Raw genomic sequence first — 22,459 nt, 5'->3', positions numbered from 1 at the left:
GAGGGAAATTCAGGACCAAACAAATAAAGGGTGTGATCAAGTCACAATGAAATTTAGGTGGTCAAAAAAATTAGGTCTTAAGGGGTAAAGCAAATATTATTAAGAATAGAATTTAGTTCAGAAGACCACTTAGTTTTCATATGTATCCAATCAACTGAAATATTTTCTCCAAAGCTGTAACTGTCACGACTGCCTCCTTAAAAGAAAGAAAAAAAAAATTGAAAGAAAAGGTCTCTAATAAACAGTTAAGGACAATGACTTCTGGTTTACATCACTTTGATATTGGCTTTATTCATAGCCAGAACTACCTCAACAAAGTACCCAAGCAGGCTTCTTCTCACTATTTATGCTTATTTTCATACCTTTATATTTTAGCATTGCACTGTTACTTTGTGGATTTGTGCTCATTTTTAGAGGATTACACAGAAATTCTATCCACTCACCCTCCTCTGCCACTTTACACAGCTACACGAGTGTGCAAGTGTAGCTGTGCTCACATGCAGAGCTGCGCTCTACTGAGCTAGAATCATTAAATGATGAGAAAGAAATAGAAGCCCTCAATAGACAAATTGCATTAAAATTCACTCCAGCTGCAAAGCTGTTGCAGAAAAATAGAACATTTCCTGGAAAAACCACATCAAAAGTGGCCTCAACCTTTACTGATAATTGGCTAATATTGATTTGGTATTACATTATAACCTCCTCTGATCTCACTGACATCAGCAACCACTCCACAATCCCAGAGGTTCCAGCCGGAAGGACATTTTTAAAATGCCTTGTTCCTCTGTTGGCAGCGGTATTAATTAATTCACAGGCTCTCCCAGCCACCTTCTCCAGGTCAGCCCCATTTCCCTGCTGGGACTGCACCAGCTGGCTCCTGGCTTCTCAGGCAGGACAAACTTGCAGGGGGCCTGTGGCACTATACCAGCACTCCTGGTGAATTCTGCGCTCCTCTCCTAATTCTATGTAATCGTGAAATAGAAACATTAATTCAATATAGAAAAGTATATTCATAGCCATTCCAGAGTATTGATTAAAAATATTACTGTGCAGATCATGATTTTCTACTGAATAAATATGTATTGTGTCATGTGTACACATACATGTATTTATTTACACAGACCACAGTTAAAATGTGTACTTGCTTTATAAAGAATAGTACCCTCTTAAAAGTCTAAGTGTATCTTGATAGTGTCTCAAAATCAAAATAGATTCAAACAAATGCAGCTAAATCTGTGTGGTCTCTGAGCATCAACATCTCTTGTTTCACACCAGCACCCGTGTTAGGATGGTGAATCATCTTCACAGGCAAGAGCACACAGTCTCAATTTATATCTCACACTGCAGTGAGCCAATGTGAGATGTTCATCCTACTTCAGTATAAACAGATGTTTACTATGTCCAAGTTCACTATAAATAGATACCAAAACATCCCCCTTCTGGTTCACAGCTGCTGTTTCGTGTCAGACAGGATCAAGAAATTTTTTAGATGCTTTTTGTCCTGACAGAAAGCACAGGACCACTATTGTGCCTTGGGTCTCACGTTTAATAAGCAACAACTGCGGGTGGGTACACAAATGGCTGACATGATGGCAATGCTGTGAAGAATTACAACTCTCTTTTAAGCTCTGCATATCATGCTGAATGCGAACACTGAAGTTTTTAAGAATATTAAAAAATTCTTTAGTGTTGCCAGAGAACAGATTAGCAAAGGCAGTGTAAAACTAGTACACTCCATTGTATGAAGATACAAAGAACATCCTTTCGCAACATTATTTTATTAATTACAATTATGCTCTTTCTTAATGAAGGTCATAATTATTTTACTCTTCTGATTTTTAACTGTTGCTATTTTACTGAATAATATTGAGAAACTACTTTATATAGCTGACAAAACTACTTCATATGTCAGAATTCAATTTTAGTTCAGCATTTTAAAAAGTCAAGAAAACATATTTTAGAATGGTCTTTAGTCTATGAATTTTAGTGTCACATTTTAAACTACATTAAGCATCCTCTTGTGGCAGAGCTAATAATTAATACTACTGTAATTAATACCAAGAAGCCTTTCTGTTGACAGGTTTATAAATTGTCAGTTCTTTTTTGAAATGTAGAACATCCTACATCTTCAAAATAAAATGCTAAGCTAACAAATGAGTTCCTGCCTAATTGCCAAACACTGATTTGTATGAAGCAGTTGAGGTTACAAAGAAATTGGGAATTCTCAGCCCGGTTTCCCTGCTGATGAGTACGAACTGTCTGTGTAGCTCTCCCAGAGGTGTCAGAGGAATCTCTATAGTGTCACACAAGGGTTCTTAGCTCAAAGTAAACACACTTTCCACAAACTCAGCTGCTTAATCTGTTTGCAGGTTGAATTATAAGATGGGGGTGGATGACTCCGGGTGCTGGGAAGACGCGCAGAGCATTTCCACAGTTTCGTGGTAAAAAGGGCATGCTATTGTCATCAAAAGACTTCAACCAATTGTTTAATTTTGCTATAGGCTCAGTCGTCTGATCTTAACAATAATGAAAACTAACCTGATCAAAATTTTCCCAAGTAGTTGAGCATGTTAAATTACGTAAATTCTTTTCACTATAGCAGTGCACCACCACTACTTTAATTCAGTTTGTGGCTGCACTTCTACTTTAGCCACCCTGGGTACACGGGATTAAACAAGACTGCTTCACTTTGGGAAAGAAAAAAGCCAGTGAAAACCCAACCTCTGCTTAAATAGCTATAGTATTAAACATTTATAAATAAAATTAGATGTAACAACTTAAAACAACGTACAGAAAGGTTCAATCAATATTCTCTTTACCATGCTTTAATTTTTTTTCATGGGTTTATTTTTATCAAGTGCACACCTCCTGAAGTTTCAAATATATCTAAGTGCTCAGAATAAAGACTTAAGTGATTATCAAACAACCACTGGAGGTTTTAAAGAGATGACTAAAAAGATGTATTTTCATATATAGTTATCTTAATTATATTTTATATAGCTACAAGTTAATTAAAAATATAGGAATATAACTTTTTTTAAATACAAGAACTCAGCATGTATTTTTTTTAAACAGGAAAAGCTTTTGTTAGGTCCTTGCAATATATTATAAGCCAGTTTCTGGCTACTCTGTTAATATGCTGCAAACATTAAAGTTGAAGACATATATGGACAAACGGGACAATTTGCATCAGTTCAGCATCAACCACCTTGGAAGGGTGAGAGGGGAGAATTTTGCAGCTGATGAATGTAATGCAGAGATGAGAAGTGCCAGACTGTCGAGAGGCACTAGTAATAACAAACATGACAATAAGTACTTCAGTAGAGGTGCGCTTCAGGTTTTGGAGCTCAGTAACCTTTTAACAGGGAAACTTACGATGGGAAAGAGAATACAATCTCTGTTCACTGACTCAGAGACTTCCTGTGGCTCTCAGTGAGATTTTGAAGCCACCCCTAAACAACCCCGTAAGCATTTACCGTGGCATGAAATCTGCCAGATGTGTAACAGACCAAAAATGAGAACTGTAATATTCTACCATGCAATTATAAGGGGAAATACTCTGTTGCCATAGGATTGCCACAGGGTAAAAAGACAGTGAAAACCATTCATAGGAGATGGAAAGACTTTCTCTGTGCCTTGCACATGTAAGAAGCAATTTCCGTAACAGTAATGAGAGGTACCCTGACTTGCCTAATAGCACAAAACTGTTAAAATGATCAGCTTCACACTGAGTAGGAAATGAGCTGACAAAGAAGGAATCGTTTTAAAGGACCTTTTCTGAGTACTGCCACACTTTCAGTTATAGACAAAATACCAGAAAAAAATGTTTCATATGGATTACAACCGTAATTTTTGTTGGAAGGCAAGGGACTTACTTCTGAACTTTTTCATTGGCCTCCTGCGAAGCTTCCAGGGCTTTCTGGAGCTTCAGCTTGGTAACCTTTTGCTCTGATCGAGTTTGCTGCAGCTGAGCTGCCAGATCTTCAATCTGGCCATAAGTTAGGGTCACAACATCTTCCCTTCCCTGCTGTCCACCTTCAGAAGTACTCAAAGCACAGTTGGGCTGGTTCTTCAGACTCATTCCTTCAGACAAAGACTTGTATAAGCTGGGAAAACCAAATCATACATGTTATTAAGTTTCAGTCTAAGGTTGAGCTGCAAGAATTAATTTTTTCAATTTTGGGACTCACGTGCACTAATAGCAAAATAAGTTTTATTTCAAGTGACAGAGAACAAAAAGAACAAACCTTTTCCACCAGGCGCTTCAAGAAGTATGTAACAACCATCAAAATTTGAAAAAGTAAAAAAAAACTATTCAGCAAAAACTCAAGAGGAAGTATTTTTCAGCTGCAGCATCTTGTTGATCACCTTTGAGCTGCAGCAAAAAGTTTTCATTGTGATTTACACAAAGTTGAATTAATCAGTGTAAGTTATTGATGTGTTACTAACTTGTGCTACACAGAACTCTCTTTTAGCAGGCAGACTCAGCAGCTACAGGGGATTTATTTGCCAAAGAAGATTTTTCAATAAAATTAAAGGAACAAAAACACTACAATGCAAAAATTAAAATCATTAAATTAGCAGGATTACTTAAAAATATGAATGATTTGCACATGCTAGCCAATTCTAAAGGTCCCCATTCAGTTTTATCCATGATTTTGTGATATGTTCATAGAGATTCCAAACCACAGAGCCCAAACCCAATACTCTTTCATTGCACAAACCAGAATACAGTATTAAATGCCTTGTATTTGTGTGCCAGAAAGTTCTGGACAAACATTATTTCAGTGTAGATTCCTAGTAGCATTGCACATTGATTACAGTATTCAAGAACAGTCTACATGACAGTGGCTAGTATGCAGTAGCATATTTTCTTTCTTTGCCGTTTATTAAGGTGTTTGCATGGAAAACACTGTCTGTTCCAACAGCTCATGAAGGAAAAACATAAACAAACTAAAATATAATATACATGGACAAACAAAATGTGGATGAACTAAAAGAAATAGAGAAGCTAAAAGGTCAGTGTTGACATGTCATCGTGCACCTCTGGTTGTCTGAAAAAAAAATGAAAAACCTTTTCAATTAAATGAAGACATATTGAAAATATAAATATTTATAAAGGGACATTAAAATTCCTAGAATGGACTAATTAAAAAAAAATTACTGCAGCAGTTCCACATAAAATTTACTGACTGAAGTTCCACTACAGTTGAGCATTGATCACCATGGTAAAACACAAAGATATGCAAATAATGTCGAAAGCAGGTTACTGAAATACTGCTGCTGCCCGCTTCTTAAACACCTAGAGCAAGATTAAAAGAAACAAAAAGACAGATGAGAAGCTAAACTGTTCAGTGAATATATGGGTCCCTGATTTAAAAAAAAAAAGCAACAAAAACTAGAGGATAGGCTAAATATTCTACCTTGTTCACACCAGCTGAGAGTTTTTTCCAGAATATATGAAAAATGAAGTAATTTATTTAGATGCTAAACTACTGGCTCTCTGTGGCTACAACCGGGCTCCTTTCCAAAGACCAGCCATGAAAAACACATATATACTACTGCAATTGCAATATGATTGCATCTGAGTGACCAATAGATTCTGATGTATATATTTTGTAACCAGTGTGATTCCTCCAGATAAAGGCACTGTGATTGATAGATTTTTTTTTTCAAAAGCATGCAATTTCCAGACTTCCATCAATACGTGCTTTGGTAAAATACTTTTGTTTCATCCCTTCTGAAATTTACTAATTTGAAATTCCTTCATGAATGTCCCGAAGATTATTTCTTCAAAGAACATTGATGCTATAATTAAAAAATACATAGGACTTCTAGGTCTGAAGAATGGGTCACAGAAGTATTCAAACAGTTCTGGATCTCAGTAATTCACATGTTGTTTATACTAAGCCTTTTGCTTTTCTATGGCAGTACGGCCTCTTTCCTGCTCCAGATTGGGTCTGAGAGCTTCAAGGGCCCACCTTAACTGTGTCTAGGCAGAAGAAAAAGTGACATGTGATATCGCTTGTGCAGCTTCTATAGAGAGCAAGAGATTTCCTCAGTCCCCAAAGTCACAGTAGCTTCAAGCTTGCTAAGAAATATCACCACTTGTAACTGCTCCCAGAGGGACTTGACTTTGGCTGAAAATCAACTCTATGAAGTGCTGCTCCCAAAACACTTCTCGCCTTGCCAGGCATACTTTTGCTGCAAGGTGGGAAATGATTTTCCACCTGAAGCAATTACTGAACAACGTAGCAAAACCTTCCACCTACAGGAACAAAATATAACCCCAGCAAAAAACCAAACATTCCCTCCCTCTGCCTCCACCCCAGTGATAAACATATCCAGTGTTCCCAAAGGCATGTAGGTCTGACCTTGGTTTTCACCACAAATGTTTCTCACAGGTCCTGGAGACCTCTCAGACCTCAGCCTGCACTCAGGATGGCTTTGAAGAACGTCCCTTCATGCCGCTAAGTGCACTCAAGGGCCAGGCAGCATCGATACCTTGAAAATACTACCTTAAAGGTGCTCTTAGGAAACACTGCACAGACACTATCAAAAAAAGCCCATAAGACCTAGAAGGACTTTGAAATTTTGCTGTGAAGTGGAGGATAAAAAATAGTCAAGTTTGCATTACATGTGAGTCAGGAGCCTGACAGCTGGTAGACTGGTAACTAGATGACATTGCCCTACCATAGACAAATATTATACTAGTCTTCCTTTGCCTGCATTTACACAAGTAAGGAGGACTGTTTTCTTCTCAGTACAACAAACCAACCATTTCTCACTAATTTATCTGAAGGCAACAACTGAAGGCACACTCTGGCATGCAGGCCATGGACCATGTTACAACAGGAATGCTCACTGGACATAACACAGAGTATGCTCTTTGCACTGTCACAGTCCATCACAGAGTGCCACTCTCTTGTGGGGTGTACCCACGCATTCTTAGTCTAGGATGAGCTCAGGCAACCTCAACCACTTATTGAACAGAGCCCATCATTGATTTTCTTCTCTGTGGTGGTTGGGCATACAACTTCAGGATTTTACAGGACATTATGCTGACAGATTAGTGCTGATCATGCATGTCCATACTGTCCAGACTCAATTACATCTGAGTATGGAACAACAGAGAGCAGCACCTTGAGATTCAGCCTTCACTCCTGAAATGATCTAGAGAAATCTGTGACCTGTACCTAAGAGCCTGGACACTACACGATTCAAACAGAGGTTCATTAGCTACAGTGAAAGCTTGAATTGACTACTATCCGTCTTAGAATTTCTATTTTTCAACAAATATAAATTAAAGGCCATTAGCAAACACATTTTTCCTCCTTGAGCCTCAGTCTCATCTTTAAATAAGAGAAATCACAATGCTGCTTTGCAAAGTGCTCTGAGCTTCACTCATGTCAAGAGACTCATCACTGTTGAAAGAGCTAAGTTAGATGCAGCACAATCTGAATTTAGGACGAAACTAAACCCAGATGGTCTTCTGGTGATGCCAAGCAGCAAACATACTCTTTTCAGCTTCCTTTTTACTGTCCAGGACCACTGTAGTACCCATACCATTTCCCTGTGACTAGCCTGGAAGAGGTAGTAAGGACATGGAGTTAATCATCGGAGCCTTTCTTGAAGCTGAAGGACTACCGAGATATGGTCTCAAACAAGACAAAATTGAAAACCATGCCTCCCTTACACACTCTTCATTTATGGAGTTGCACAGTAATCAAATGTCTTCTGTTCACTTTATGCAGCCCTGGGGCAAATTGCTCGGATAGCACAGCCTCCTGTGAACGATACACACACGACGTTCAGCACCACCTATCATTCCTCACATTCACCATGCCATCAAAAGGTCTAGGACCTCCACAAAAATAGTTTCTGGATTAATAGTGTTTGATAGAAACACAGCAAAACATACGTGAGACTGATGAGTAGAAGGAAGTGTTTTTGAGGTGTTTGCAGTTATAGTGCTATTCCCTTCAGCACAGACCCAAAGCTAAGAAGGTAGCTTGTAGCTAAGAAATCCACCTGAATTCCCTGGGTACATGATGCACCCAAGGCTGGGGTCTCTGCTATCTCTAACTGATTAGAGACTGGAAGATTGCAACTTAGCATTAGCTTTTTTCACACACACAGAGATATAGTGCACCTGAGTTCACCAAGATACTACTGTAGATTTTATGCTTTAATCCTGAATACTACTTGCTACATGTTAGCATTAATTACACATCTTCAGGGCTCCACAATGTATCTGTCTCAATTGCAAGACACAGATTCACAAGCTCTCAAATTTCTTCCATGAATTAGGGGACTGTTTTCAATACAACAGCAACTATTGCAGATACTCTTCGTAGTTTTCCCAAGTTACATGCTATTCCTAGAAGCTTTCCATAAAATGTTCCTGTTGTGTTTTGACAGGGAATTGGCTGTATTAGTATATTCTAGCCTAAGCATTCATTAGGTGCACTGTGAAGGCTTGCTTCTAACCAAGTAAAATTAACCCAAAATAAATAAAAAAAATTATTTTGTAAGGTGTTTACTTTATCCTGCTAGAAGCTACAAGTAAGAATTTTGCTATCTTGTATCTGTTCTTTATTGTCAATTCATATGCTTTGGCCATTCTTAAATATTTGCCAATGGCTTTAGTTAACAAAATAACTTTAACTTACTATTTGTAATACTGTAGTTATTCCCTACAGTAATAGATTATTTAGGTAACACTGCAAATAGAGAGGGAACCTTATCTATTAATCGAAGACAGAGCTGGCACCAAGAGTGACCTCAGTATGTGAATATAATGGACATTTAAGATGGTGCCAGCAACTCTGTGTTTTACTGTGTATCACAACCTCCCATCTGCTCTCCCTGGGAAGTGTGAGCATTTAGCAGGGGCAGAGCAGCCCCTGGCTCAGTTGTGGGCAGCAGGCAAAGAGGAGGGGCACAGCCAGCTCACAGACGAGGCATTGCCACCTTCCTCATCCCCAGGCTGAACTGGCAGCACCTGTGCCTCTCTGCTGGCTGCTGGAGGCTGCTGGGTTGACATGGATCACTGAAGGGGTGTGTACGTGGGTGGTGTGGAGCCAGCAGCTCTGGCCTGGGGCCAGCAGGGAAACTGCCGATGTCAGGGTTTTGCAGAAACACAAGCTTGGTGGAAGAGACACAAGAGGATCTTGTCCTAAAGGTCATAGCGATTTATTTTTTATACTGACAGTATGTTTTAAACTACATTTCTGACAACTGTTTTAAGAACAGTGCACCATTTTCCTCAAATCTAAGCTGGATTAAGAAAGCAGTAACTCTTGGTAGTGCACTAAAATAACAGCCACTGGCATACCAACAAAAACTAGTGGAAAACAATATACTACTATGTAATTCAAAACACTATGTATTACTTTTTGTCTTTTTCTGATGATCCTTGCCAAGAGCTTCATCCTGAATGCTGCTGCTCACAAGAAAACCTGGGTATTATGGCATAAAGGAACACCAGGCCTTCTGACCAGGCATTTCATGATCAGCTCCTACAGTCCCCACACACCCACCAACTCAGTCTAGACCTTCAGCATCCCCTTCAGCTCCCACAAGCTTAACAGCACTGCTGGCATGAACCTTTACTCTCCAAAATGCCAACCATGGAAATCTGCCCTGATGACAAAGAATGGATGCACTCAAGAGCCAGACATTTCTGCTGGGAGCCTTAATTGATGTTGCCTGTCACCATAGTTTGAATTTAGATTTGCTTGTAGAACTAATGAAATCTAATAGAGATTTCTTTGTTAGAAATTATATATGAAATTAAGGCTAATATAGCTTGGGCCTTTAGTTTCCTTTGCAGTTTCTCCCTGGTAATGGCTTCTGACTTCCATTTTACACGAATGACCTACACACAGACAATTTTATTTCAAATGAAAATCCTTCTGCAATAAGTAGTAATATGAGTGAATCAATTCATATTAGATAAACTGCAACAATTCAGATGAAACAAGAATCCTGACCCTGAAACCTGAAACAGCCAGTGAAGGGCCCACTCAGTGCAAAGGGGCAATTAATATATACATGTATATAAAAGAAATATGATGGTACTGATACATATCATAATGCAGGCATCAGAATCACCTGAAAACAAGCACAATGTAATGACTGCGTGCTGTTGACTTTTATTTTTGTCTCCAGGGAATTGTGTTTACTTTGCTTTAAAATTTATATGAGTCATTTTGTTATGTGCCTTTTTTTAATTAGTCGGAAAGAAACAGCCATTTGAGAGAGCGGAAATCAATTCTGATTCGATACTGATAGCTACTGTGCGATGTAAACTGTGTGTTCTTTCTAATTAAATGTAAACACGTGCAGTTCTAAAGTCCAGCAGTGATGACAACTACTAGAAAGGATTGCCTAAGACCTGGTCAACTGATCCTTGTGAACCTTTTGTTCATACCGTAGGCGAACTTGTGCAATCTGTCTCAGGTGAATGCCAGTTGTAACTGACTTTATTTTAGGTCATCTTCAGAGAAAAGACTTGACAAGAATGTGGAGAGCTCTGTAATACCTTCAGTTACCCATTAACTATGTCCTTCTGATAGCTAATCAATAGCATTGCATGGAGCCAAACACACTGCACTGAACTGCCCCTCTTCCAAAAGCCAAGTCTTGGTAAATATTTAATGGCAGTAAAGGTGTTTTGACTCTTATCAATCTGATATGTTAAAGAACTCTTGAAAGAAACTTTATCTTGCTTCTCTCTGCATAAATAATTTGTTCGGTTACAATTTTAGTCTTATGCAAAAGCACCTAATTTAATGATCTAATGCTTTTAAATCAAGGCTTTGGACAGAGAAAATGTAGTTTCAACCCACATGTCACAAAGTAAAGAAAAACCAAAGTTTATTTCCTTGATAAAATGCCAACTAGAAATATACATCAAGGAACCTAGCCCTTTATACTGTAGTAGTAAATACTCTGCCAAACTTGCTCAAAACCTGTTATACAAGTGCACATTTGAGATTTTCTTACAAGGCTTCAGTTTCTGAAAAATTCTTAGCTCTCATTCACATAAAGACTACATGGGATTTTTAGCTTCTTTTCAGCAGGGGAAAAAACCCAACTCTAAAATAGTTATACTAAGATCCAGATACTTTTTGTACCCATGCATTGAATATTCCCATCTTCAAGTGGGTATATTCTCACGTAATGAGTTTTATTAAGCATCTTTCCATTTTCTATTTTTTCTGTACAAAGCAGCTTGTCTAGATCTCTAACAAAGAAACACTTTTGTCCTGATCCTTTAACATCTACTGCAGCTATCCCTTTGCTACAGCCAGGTAGTATCCAAACACCTCCTTAGATACTTAGATTGGCTTATTCCATGCCTCTGTGCTAATGTCAGAGGATGGAGGATGGAGGATGGAGGATGGAGGATGGAGAAGCCCTCTGACTCTCCCCCACAACACAGTCTTCCAGCCTTTTCTGCCAGATCCAACTTCAATATGAGCCTAAGGATTTTGAAGAAACTGGTTCAGCAATGGATCCAAGCTTTTTCTTGGAAAATAATCTGGGTATAAAACATTGATAGTGTTTCAGTTTCCAAAATGTGAATCATCATAAATGTTTTCCCAGAAGTATAAGCATTACTTTTTCCCCAGTGTTTACATGGCCTCCTTTGTGCTCTTGACGCCATTCAATAGTCTTCAAAAATAAAGATCACAGGAATAATTTCCAAACACTGGCAGAGATAATTTGAACACCTTGAAGTTTTCCAATCACTAGTAATTGCCTCTGGTGAAAACAGTATTAATTAAAATCATAAAGGCATATAAATCAATCAAGCAGTAAAGCACATGCCACCATTTAGGAATGATCAGCTGAAGAAAGCCTGTTACTAAAAACCTCAGAAAAGATCTTGTACTTAATACAATGTTATCTTTATAAATCAGACATGATCGTGAATTTTACGGCTGTCCTGATTTGCTATTGTGATCGCTTGGCTTAACTCCTCCACTAAATCAGAAAAGCAAGAGACAAAGCTGTCTTGGACCCTGAGCTGGAAGCCAGCCCTGCCTTCCAGCATGGCCAGGAACATCCAGCTGAGGAAGAGAAGAGGCTCTCCAGGAGAAGGCAATTAGAAGAAATACAAAGAATGGAAACGTGTTTCAAAGATGGAATAATTGAATACATGTGATATTTCAGAGAGGGATGATCTCATGGATGAGCTGAGTAGCCCTCCCTAAAGCTAGAAACCCTCAGTGTGACTAACCTGAGAAAGGGAATCACATGGGGCTCTGCTCCTCATCCCTACTTTCTTGCTGAATGATTCAGTGGGTTAAAAAATCTTCGAATGATTTTTAAAAAAAATTAAAATGTAACTTAAAATTTGAGGATACGTCCTTCCCTGTCCCAATAAAATAAGTGTATTTGAACAGTTTTGTCTGATGTTTCTCAAAGGTGGTACTGAAAAATATTATGCAACTCTGACGAAAGGCAAACATGGTGTACTATGCTCCAGCCCATGCCCAGCTTTGGTCACCAGAGTGCCAGTAAGTCAGGTACTGATGAACTCTAGGTGAGTGTGCCCAGCACATTTTCCCCACTTTCTTGGTACTGTGCAGAGCAACACGTACCACTCTGCAATGGCTGGTGACTCACTAGGAGGACTGCATGTACTGCAGTCTGAAATCTGTCCTCCACATGGATAGAGACACCCAAAATATTGAGTTTAATGCCATCATGGCTTCTCCCATACAAAAACGCGGTTGGTTTGGGGATTGCTGTGCGGGTACACACTTAGCAACTCACCTCCTGAAAGCCATGTACATGACACAATGGCAATGTCTCACTACTCAGTAAGTCATGTCTTACCTAGCTGCTGCTGCCAAACCCTTACTCATATAAATCATACAGCTCCTTGGACAGTTAAGCGCTATGAAACAAGGCAGTTAAAATGATGGCTTAAATGATAAAGGGAGCGCCTGGGAAATTTAATATAGGGGAAGTCTGCTTCCCTATTGTACCAAAGCTTACTGAAGCAACTGGGCAGACTTGTCTGGGCCATTCTCCTTAACGTGAAACAAGGACACATGCTAAGGGAATGATTTAGTGGATTGGGGATAAGAGCTCTCTCTTGAATTCCCTCTTCTATTTCACGTCTTCTGTGTGGTACTGAACAAGTCACAACACGCAAAACTCAGCCTGCCATGCTGAAACTGGGAGTAAAGTGTCTTTCCCTAGCTCTTTTTCTTTAAAATCTAAGTTTTTGGGGTCCTGGATTTCTTCTTATTACCTACATGTGCCACATCTTGGAAACCCGAGGCCCAGATTTGGTTCAGGTCTCAGTGGCAATTATTTTTCATGGAAAGACACTAAAGAGCTAATTAACAATATGCACGTGTTAACAATGCACATCAACCTGGTTAACCTCAGCAGACAGATCCAGGCTTGGGACCCTGATGGAAAAAACAGTTTTTCACAAGTTTTTGCCTTCCCATTGCAGGTTCAGCCACCACTGTCACCATGGGACATAGGCAGTGATAGCAGACTCCTGTGCTTTGTTGATGCACCCTAAGCACAAACATCCTTGTTTTCTGAGATGTTCTTGCTTTCCTCCCAGTGAAAGGGGCCATCAGCTGGATATGGCACATGACTGGAAGCCAAAACACACAACTTGCACACCTCTTGAAAGTGAGAGATTAGACTGGTGGCTGCTGGAGAAAAACCAGTGAAGCAAAGCTCCTAAGTGCAGGGGTTGGAAAGGGGCTATAAACAGTGCTGAATTGATTTCTGTATTCTAAAAATTTTAAATCAGCTTCCCTCACCTCTCTCTTCCTTCACCCTCATGAGTTTTGACCATTGGGCTATTGAAATAAAATCTGTAAAAAAATAAAACAGTTGTGCACTTTAGTTTAGCCTGGTTGAAGAGGAAAACATTTTTCACTTTATGACACAGGAGTCCACAAGAAAAACTTCAGTTTTTTTCTTTTTGCCAGCATATAACTTCTCCATGACCAGCAGATAAAGTGAAATACTGTAGCAGGAAATATATTGGTTGCACTGAACCAAAGAATTATTTTCTCAGGACCTGACAAGGAAACTGAATGAGTATGAAAGCTCATGTGAAATCTAGCCAACACGGAATTCAATTCCTTATTTATTTTTTGAAAGGACAAGATAATTATTGGTATGAATACTGCCTACTATGCTTATACACATCCAACAGGTATTGTACCCTCCTCTGATACGAGCAGTAACATTGCTCAAGAGGGAAAACCAAATTCCTACATCACAACAGTCCTCATTCTACTGTCACAACTGTAAAAGTACAGTAAAATTACTCCTTTGGTACAGACAGTAGGGCAGAGGAGCTAAATGGAAGACTATGTATTTCTGTATCGCCACCCAAACCCTTAGGATGGAAGTCTTTTTCACAGAGTATGATTGAAACAAACAGAACATTATCATACATGAGCCTGGATAACATTAAGATCCTGCCTAGCTCAGAAGTAAAAGAAAGATAAATCAGATAATATGAACCTTGTTATCCACCCTTCTTTGCAAGTTCTTCCTCTTTGGTGAAAGTTTCTCCCAGTTCAATCTTCTTTAATGATAGTGGAAGCCATTAGTGCATTTCCCATTGAGAACCAGAAGACAGCTTAGTGAAGACTGCTTTGAATTTGTTTGTATCAAGAAGCTAAAGGCTGTGGCCATAAGTAGGTGCTCTTCTGGCTGCCTACTGCAACTAAATACTTCCTGGAAACCTTGCTGCTTCCTTCTGATCTCTGGGAGTGGAAGACCAGAAGAGAAAAAATGCAAGAAAACATTACTTATGCAGCCAAAAAGAGAGGCAAGAAGAAAAAGTTCTTTCAAGAATAAAAAGAAACAATAAATAATGTAGATGTTTGAAATTTTGGCCTCAACCTTGCTTGTTTCAATGACCATGGACCTGGTATGACACAAGTCCTTTATGGTATATTTTCAATACAATGTACATAGTCTTTACCTTAATGAGATATATAAGATCAGAATCAATGAATCAACACCATGATATGCCCCTAAGTTATTTTTTCATGGACAGCAGGTGAGCGGATGTCATTCCTCTGTTTAATCAGGAGTTAAAGCGTGTACAGTAATTCCTTATTTTCACAATATTCCTTCTGACAAAGATAACAACCATAAGAATGGCTCCCAGCTGGCTAAACCTGACATACAGGTTTTGTTAATAAAAAAATGCATGACTTAATTAATGAAATGGATCTATTAAGACTGTCCCCCAATCAACCACAGTGGCCCCACCTACAGCTGAACTTCACATGACCTATCTTATGCAAAAAGAATTGTAATAACTTGCACTGGAAGCTGCTACAGAGGAAAGGTTGCTAAGAAGAAAAATATGACTTAGAAATGCATATAATGCCCCTAGAGGAGAAAGCTTAGTATTTTCACTTTCACTCAGTGTTTTCCTTTACAGTGAATAATTGAAACAATTTTGCTAAACTGTGTAAAATTATTTCACAAAGAATAATTACATTTGATCTATTAGCACCTGATACTATCTATTGTCTAAATTGCTTGCATTCAATCCATGAGTAATGTCAACAGTATTAACGTTCATTATGGAAGAATTAGCTGAGTAAAAATAATTTTTAAATGTTTGACATTCTTGTACCCTTTCTCCAGCATAATGTTCAAAAGAAGTACCATTATACCAACATATTCTTGGATTTTTTTTAAGGCATGTCTTTATTTAAGTCTGCAAACTCAGGGTCTTTAAAATCACAAACAATTTCCCTGTTTTGTTCTGGCAAGCATAAATCCGTAGCAATCTACTCATTTTACATTCTTCTCTGTTCCCATCTAGCAGTCCCACACTAACTGGCTGTCCAAATTCACCTCCATCAACTTTGGCAGGCTCAACACCTCCTGCACAAAACCAGTTTTTTTCCCCTCAATCATAAAGAGCTGCACTGTTACAAACAGAAAAAAGGAACTCTGCAACATTTCTACAACAAAGTTATGTATATATATATATATTAATTTGATCACACACACATATACATGCCCCAAACTGAACTAATGCAACAGCAGCTACCTTTTTTTTCCTTTCTTGCAGCCTGATTCCTATTGCAAAGATTTCCAAATTTGTGCTTGCCTTTTAGCAGAGGAAATCCCATGAACTGTTTAAGATTACATTCTCACTGAAAGCGATGAATGCCACAGTCTTCTCCAAAATAAAAAGCTACTTTCTCTCCTTGGAATAGTAACTTTACAGTAATTTGGAGGAAGCAGGAGAAACAGTTGGTCATTAAACATTAAATGTATTAATGGAGCACTAACAGTGTATGACTCATCTGGAAAAGGCAGTTCTGTACTTCCATCTCAGAAGGACTGCTGCAATACAATAGCTACTGTGATAAATTTAGGTTTATCACACTTAATATTTAGCAGAATCTAATAAAGAAAACCTAAATCAATGTACTTTCCAAAAAATTCATGAGTAGCAGTATTTACATCTTACAGCTAGGGGAATTGAGAGTCAAAGAAAAAACATTCCAAAGGAGGCCCTTCATTTCCACTCCCCAAACGGAGACCTTCAGGACTTGGTGTTTACAACTTACAGGGACCTGCAACCTCAGGTGAAAACAATGACAAATCAGAATATTCAAAGCAGGAATCCCCCAGGCACTTTAGCAGCATGTATAAAATCATCCACTTCTCCAGACTCACATTGCTCTTGAAGTCCTGTTTGGTTCTCTGGAAACTTCAGACCTCAGGATAGGGGTGAAGCACTTGGCAGCACTTGCTAGCACTTGCTTGTTACATGGCACTGTTGGAAATGGAGCTTCCACAGAGCTCAGAAAAATGATTAAAAAAAAAAAAAAAAAGTGACACAGGCTATATAGGATGCTGGCTTGATGAGTAAAAAAAAAGTTTCATGTGATGCCCTGGAGTGGAGGGAAAAGTGATTAATGTAAAGTCTAATACATGAGGAGATACAAAGAGAGACATAATTCCTAAGGACAGAAATTCTGTTTGCTCTCAAGACATTGTGAATCTGTTCTTTACAGGGTTTTTTTCCCAGTCCTAGTCGTATTGAGCCCTAAAAACATATCACTTTGATGAAAGCTTTGTGCATTTCCTTACTCTGAAGTTCTGACTCATTTAGGTGAGTAGGAGGCAGAATGGTAACAGAGATAAAATAACAGGACCACTTCAGAGCACACTTAAGTCACTGTGAGAACTCTCAAGTCCAAGGCAAATATATCTGTTCATAAGAACTCCAGAAATGGAGACATTAAGAGAAACAGGCATGTTCACTACATCCTGAGCTTTTCGTTAGACTTTTGTTTTGCCTGCTTTATAGAAAATGAGCTCTTAGTTTTGTCTGAGGAAAAATATTAGTTTGCAGGAATCTGAAGAACAGAAACAAAATACTTATGTCTAGAGCTAGGGAAAATGTGACAGTTCACAAGTCATTTGTAAGAGCAGAGTAGATGACAGGATTTTTTAGATGGTGGACAAAAAGCTTTGGGACACACAAACCAGGTATTTTTCAACATATGAAAACCAAAATCAGCTTACTAAACTAATCGGAACCCAGAGTCTGATGTACTTTTATCAAAAACCAGTAACATCTTTCTTATGTCTATGATGAATAAAAGTCACTGGCTGTTCAGGTGCAGGCAAGCCTTCAGAGGGAGACTCTGGGAAAAAGAAATGGAGTATGACATTCTCCGAGTAAATATGGTGCGTGTGTGTGGGGAAGAACTTCAGTTGCTGGCCCCATCAAGTCCTGACAAAAGGAATGTGAGAGCTGTTCCCAAGGTGAAAGAAGACAGGCCGAACAATGTGGCTAATGGGATCACATTGAGCTAATGGGATCACCATGACTTGTTTTACTTCTGTTGGTGCATGTCAAAACTCTGATTTGTTTTAAAATACATTCTACAGCAACAGGCTAAATCTTGAGGCATTTTGGAGAGAATTTATGTATCTTCATGTTTTGAGCCTTGTGTAGAAAGAGTCTAATGGGTAAGAACACTTCAAAATCAGAAATTTGCAAATTGCAAGAGCACATTCTCTTCTGTCAGACAAAGAGAAACAGAAGGCTCAAACATGTTAGTATCTTATTAAACAGGCATTTAATGCTGCTGCCCTCACAGAGACCTGCAGAGGTTACAGACACCTCACACTTGCACAAGCCCCCAGTTGCTATCTTTCACAAGCCAGGTATAGACAAGAGAATAAACGCAGCCACACTGTAGCACTCAACTATACTATGGCACTTCAGATCTGGCAAGTACTGACAACACTTGGGAATGCTGTAAGTAATATTACTGACGTCTAAAAGCTTTGAAAACTTGCTTAATGTTCTTGATTATGGTATCCTGAAAGTATTCTAGAATTATTCTTGGTTAACACATAAGGATTTAAGAATAAAATTGTACAGGTCAAAATGATCCAGCTTTGGCACCTACAGTTAAACTATTGCTCTGGAAAATTACTGGTTTTGCAAAGGGGCACTTGCAGGTCCCTTCCCAGTTCCCTACATGTAAACTCAGGTGTCTAAATTTACATATATGAGACTGAAAATTTTGGCCGCACTATTTAACAGGCAGATCTGCTGGGAGGTCTCTTGTAACCAGATTTTTTTAAAGCCTCATATTTATTGGACAGATACTGGCCCAATTCCAATCCACAAGTGCAAATCCAAAGAAACAGCTCAGAGCAAACCAGCAGCCTTATTAGCTTTTAAAGATTTCATTTTCAAGAACTCAAGACCCTTTATTGACTAATGAAAGGTTGGGTCCCCAAGCCCACAGACTGATGTTGCTTGGAACATATTTTAATCATTTTGGAGTGCTAGCAGCCATCTGTCTAAAGAGCTTTGATCACATAAATGCACTCTGAACTACAGCTCCTTCCGACTCCAAACCCTGTCCAAAAGCCAAAGGGAACCCGCAGGCATGGCAACTTTGAGACAATTCAAAGCCTTGCAACGTGATAAGGCTGCTTTTATTATTTAGCACATCATTAGATTTAATGACACCACAGATAAGAGATACACTAAAAAGATACCATTGTCATCGCCTATCTTGTAACAGCAACATCCAACTGTGACTTTGCTTTGTTTCTACCCAACACTTGTTACTCACTGTGCTATTTTAAAAGAATAATTAAATGAAACAAAAGGATTTCTTTTCCTGCTGCAAACATCAGAAATAGTAAAAGAAAGTACCCAACAAAAAATAATAATAAAAAATAGGACTTTTTTAAAAATACTTTCCTGTTTAGCTAAAAAAAAAAAAAAGAAACAAAAGACAAGCAGAGTAATCCCAAATAATCTATTTCATTTTCAATTTCGACTACTGAATGTTGGGCAGATACTGCTTGCACATACAAACCTACTTTGACCAGCACTGAATACAAATTTACATTGAAAAGAGAAAGATCCTTTACAGTTAGAGCTCTTAACATTATAACATTTATGAACAAATTTTACACAATTCCCATTATTCCTACTCTTGAAAGAATTTGGCCACCTCAAAGCTTATTTTGGGGTGATCAGTATTTTTTGTCATGGTATCTCCTTAATGGAACAGACACATGCTATTAACTAGGAAAGCTTGGGAGCAATGACAGCGTCCAGCATGAAGAAAAATGACATAAATTACCAGAAAGAAATTGCTCTCAAAAATCAAAGCAGAAGCCCTAAGAGAGTGGTAAAAACTGCATAAAAATATCTCTCTTGATGACAGGAGAGACACAGTGGTGGATCCTGAGTGACAGAGCACAACTTTATTTGCTCCAAAAGTCAGCAACCTCTGTGAGTTCAACCCTGAGATTATAGTACTTGCAGGCTTCTCTTCATTCTGAGATCTCATCCTTGGCTCTCTTACTCAGGACATTAGCCACCAGTAACCAGATGAAACTTTTAGTATTGCATAGTATAATATTATATTTTTCAATTCACTAATTGTCATACTAAGTGTGGCTAGCTAGCAGTGTGAAGAAGGTAGAAAAAAAAAAAATAAACAAACCCTGCACTTCTTCGTCACTCCTGAAAACATTTTCAGGTGGCCATTCTGTAAAGCTGGTACAGCATAGATTAAGAGAAAAGGAGACACAACCATAACATGAAATAGCTCAGATAGTGGAAGAGCTTCTCTAAACTCTTTGTTGTCAAAGAAAATACAACACTGATGATTCACTCAGCGTAACTCCCTCCATCTCCTTCCATGGCTTTTCCTTCCAAACTCAGTGCCAGAAAAGCTCCTCTGAAAGTGAGACAGCAGCTCCATACCACTGCTGACATGCCTTTCTTGGTAGTGTTAGGAAAAAAGACAAGTGGCTGTGTGCTAGTTCTCCTTCCTGTCATGACCTTGTAAACTGCTGCTTATAAAAGCAAACTATTACTAGTATGTTACATTTTATTCAAATATTTGAGAGACTCAGAATTGTGCAAATCCCAGCAGGCCCACTTATTCACTGGAAAACTGAGGCTGAAGCTTCCAAATTGGTCTCTACTCTCCTAAAAATGACAGCTTTCACACCTATGGTGGAAGAACTACCCATACCAGATGAGTAACACATCATTATGGAATGCTGGACACAGGTTAAAAGCCTTCAGCTTCCAAAACACAAGACCTCTATCACATTAGTTAGAAAAGCAGTTAGTGAATGGGGAGTTAAAATAGAATTTTTTTCCAGTAAAAGGTATCAGCATGACATGCATGAATCAACTTAATAAAAGCTCTAAGTTTAGACAGGAATTGAATAAAGAAAATACCTTACTCTCAACTCCTCTCTTTGTAAATACAACAGGTGGGCAGCCTTCTGTTTTGTGTTCTGTGACAGGCAGAGGACTTCTCCTGACACCTGCATTATTAGATATTCCCTAACAGTTTTCCACTGCCAGCAGTGTTAAGTGCAGAGTAAGAAAAGCAATGTTATGTCTAGCACTGGCTGAAAATTGCTCATGTAGAAAGTCTTCTCACCAAAGACTTTTTTTATCGGGAAATGTAAATTCCAACACAAAAAAATATGTTGTCTTCCTGTGGCACATTTCTAAGTGAAAAATTTTCTTTCACCTTAATATTTTAAATTGAAATGCCATTTTGTTTCAGTTCTTCAGCTGAAGAGAACTGAACTGAAACACATCAAAGTAATGATTTTTCGAAATTATTGAATTGACATTTTAACATAAAAACATGTTCTGTGAAAAGCCGACAAAAAATGAAATGGCATTTTAAGTCCTCCTGACAATATTACTCTATTTCTAAATATCATATTAATAACAAAAGAATTCCCTTTCATACAATATTTATAAGGCATGCCAAATTCTTCTTTTACACTTTTAGATTTTCTTTCTAACTTCTCATGGGAAAATCTGTCTTCCAAATAGCTCTTATTACACACACGGTTTTCTGTGTTTCTTTAACTTGCTCTAGAGAGGACTGCTTCTTATTCTGTATCTGTTTTCCTTCTCTCATTTTAAAGCAAGAGTACCTGCATTTTCATAGTCTCTAAAGGTGTTATGCAAAAGGGTAAAACTTCTTACTCAGTTTATACAAATAAAGCAGCTGAAACAGAGTTTAGTGATGTGATTCATCTATATTCATCCAGCATTTCAACATTTCAATGGCAGAATCAGAATATGTAGCCTTTGGCCACACACCCTTTCTACCAGATAACAGGTATAATAATCTTGCATATGCTCTTTATAGATTCTCCAATTTTGATGTTGCATATCCTTACATTGCATAGAATAGATATTAACTTCAGTGATCTCATCATCCTCATTTTTACAAGTATTTCTACAGGAGTTTCACACTTGTTTCATACTTTGTATTGCTATCTACTCCAAACTACCAGTAGCAGTCAGTGGCTTGATTGCAGGTAGTTCTTCCAGAGACTTTAAACATTCCAAGAACTCAATTTTATTATGCTTTAACCACTTTGAAAAACAGTTTCTAGACATCTCTAACTATGTGCTTGTTTCAAAAAGCATAGAACAAAAAGTTCCTAGACTTTTCAGCTCACTGAGAAACCAAGGCAGTCGTAACAGAAAATCACATAGAGCAGAGGTAAAAAAGAAGGTGAAGGAATCAGCCAGGCAAAGGACAGCTGTGAACAGAAAGCCAGCAGGGCCCTGTATACAGAGTCGTGAGACCATATCAGCATCCAGTGGCAAGGAATTCCTTTCTGTCAAGCAAATCGTTGCTCTTAGAGAAGAAGAGAAACTCATGTGAAAAGGCCCATCCCAGCAAAAATGACAAAGTAAATGTTGTTTTAGTTCACATTACCCCACAACAGCAAATAAGTAGAGAAGAAGTCTGCTCAAGTCTGGTGCAATACAGTATAAGGACCTGTGGAGAACCTGTAGTTTAATGTACTTGGCACAAAAAGTGACCAGTAGGTCCTCAACTGATTTGAAAAACTTAAGAAACTTTGCCACTATAACACAGCCAATAGC

General features: G+C 38.4%; 1 protein-coding gene across 1 annotated transcript in view; it reads right to left on the bottom strand.

Annotated features, from left to right (window-relative positions):
• Positions 1 to 22,459, bottom strand: part of MIPOL1 (mirror-image polydactyly 1) — a 153,253-nt gene that overhangs the window by 13,258 nt on the left and 117,536 nt on the right. Inside the window, exon 11 of the mRNA XM_082283630.1 lies at positions 3,876 to 4,106. Coding sequence (XP_082139756.1) covers positions 3,876 to 4,106 — 231 coding nt within the window. The remainder of the gene's footprint in view (positions 1 to 3,875; positions 4,107 to 22,459) is intronic.

This window comes from Coloeus monedula, assembly GCF_965178545.1.
Source record: "Coloeus monedula genome assembly, chromosome: 6".
NCBI lineage: Eukaryota > Metazoa > Chordata > Aves > Passeriformes > Corvidae > Coloeus > Coloeus monedula.
The sequence above is the reverse complement of the archived record's forward strand: the minus strand, read 5'-3'. Positions and strand labels throughout refer to the sequence as shown.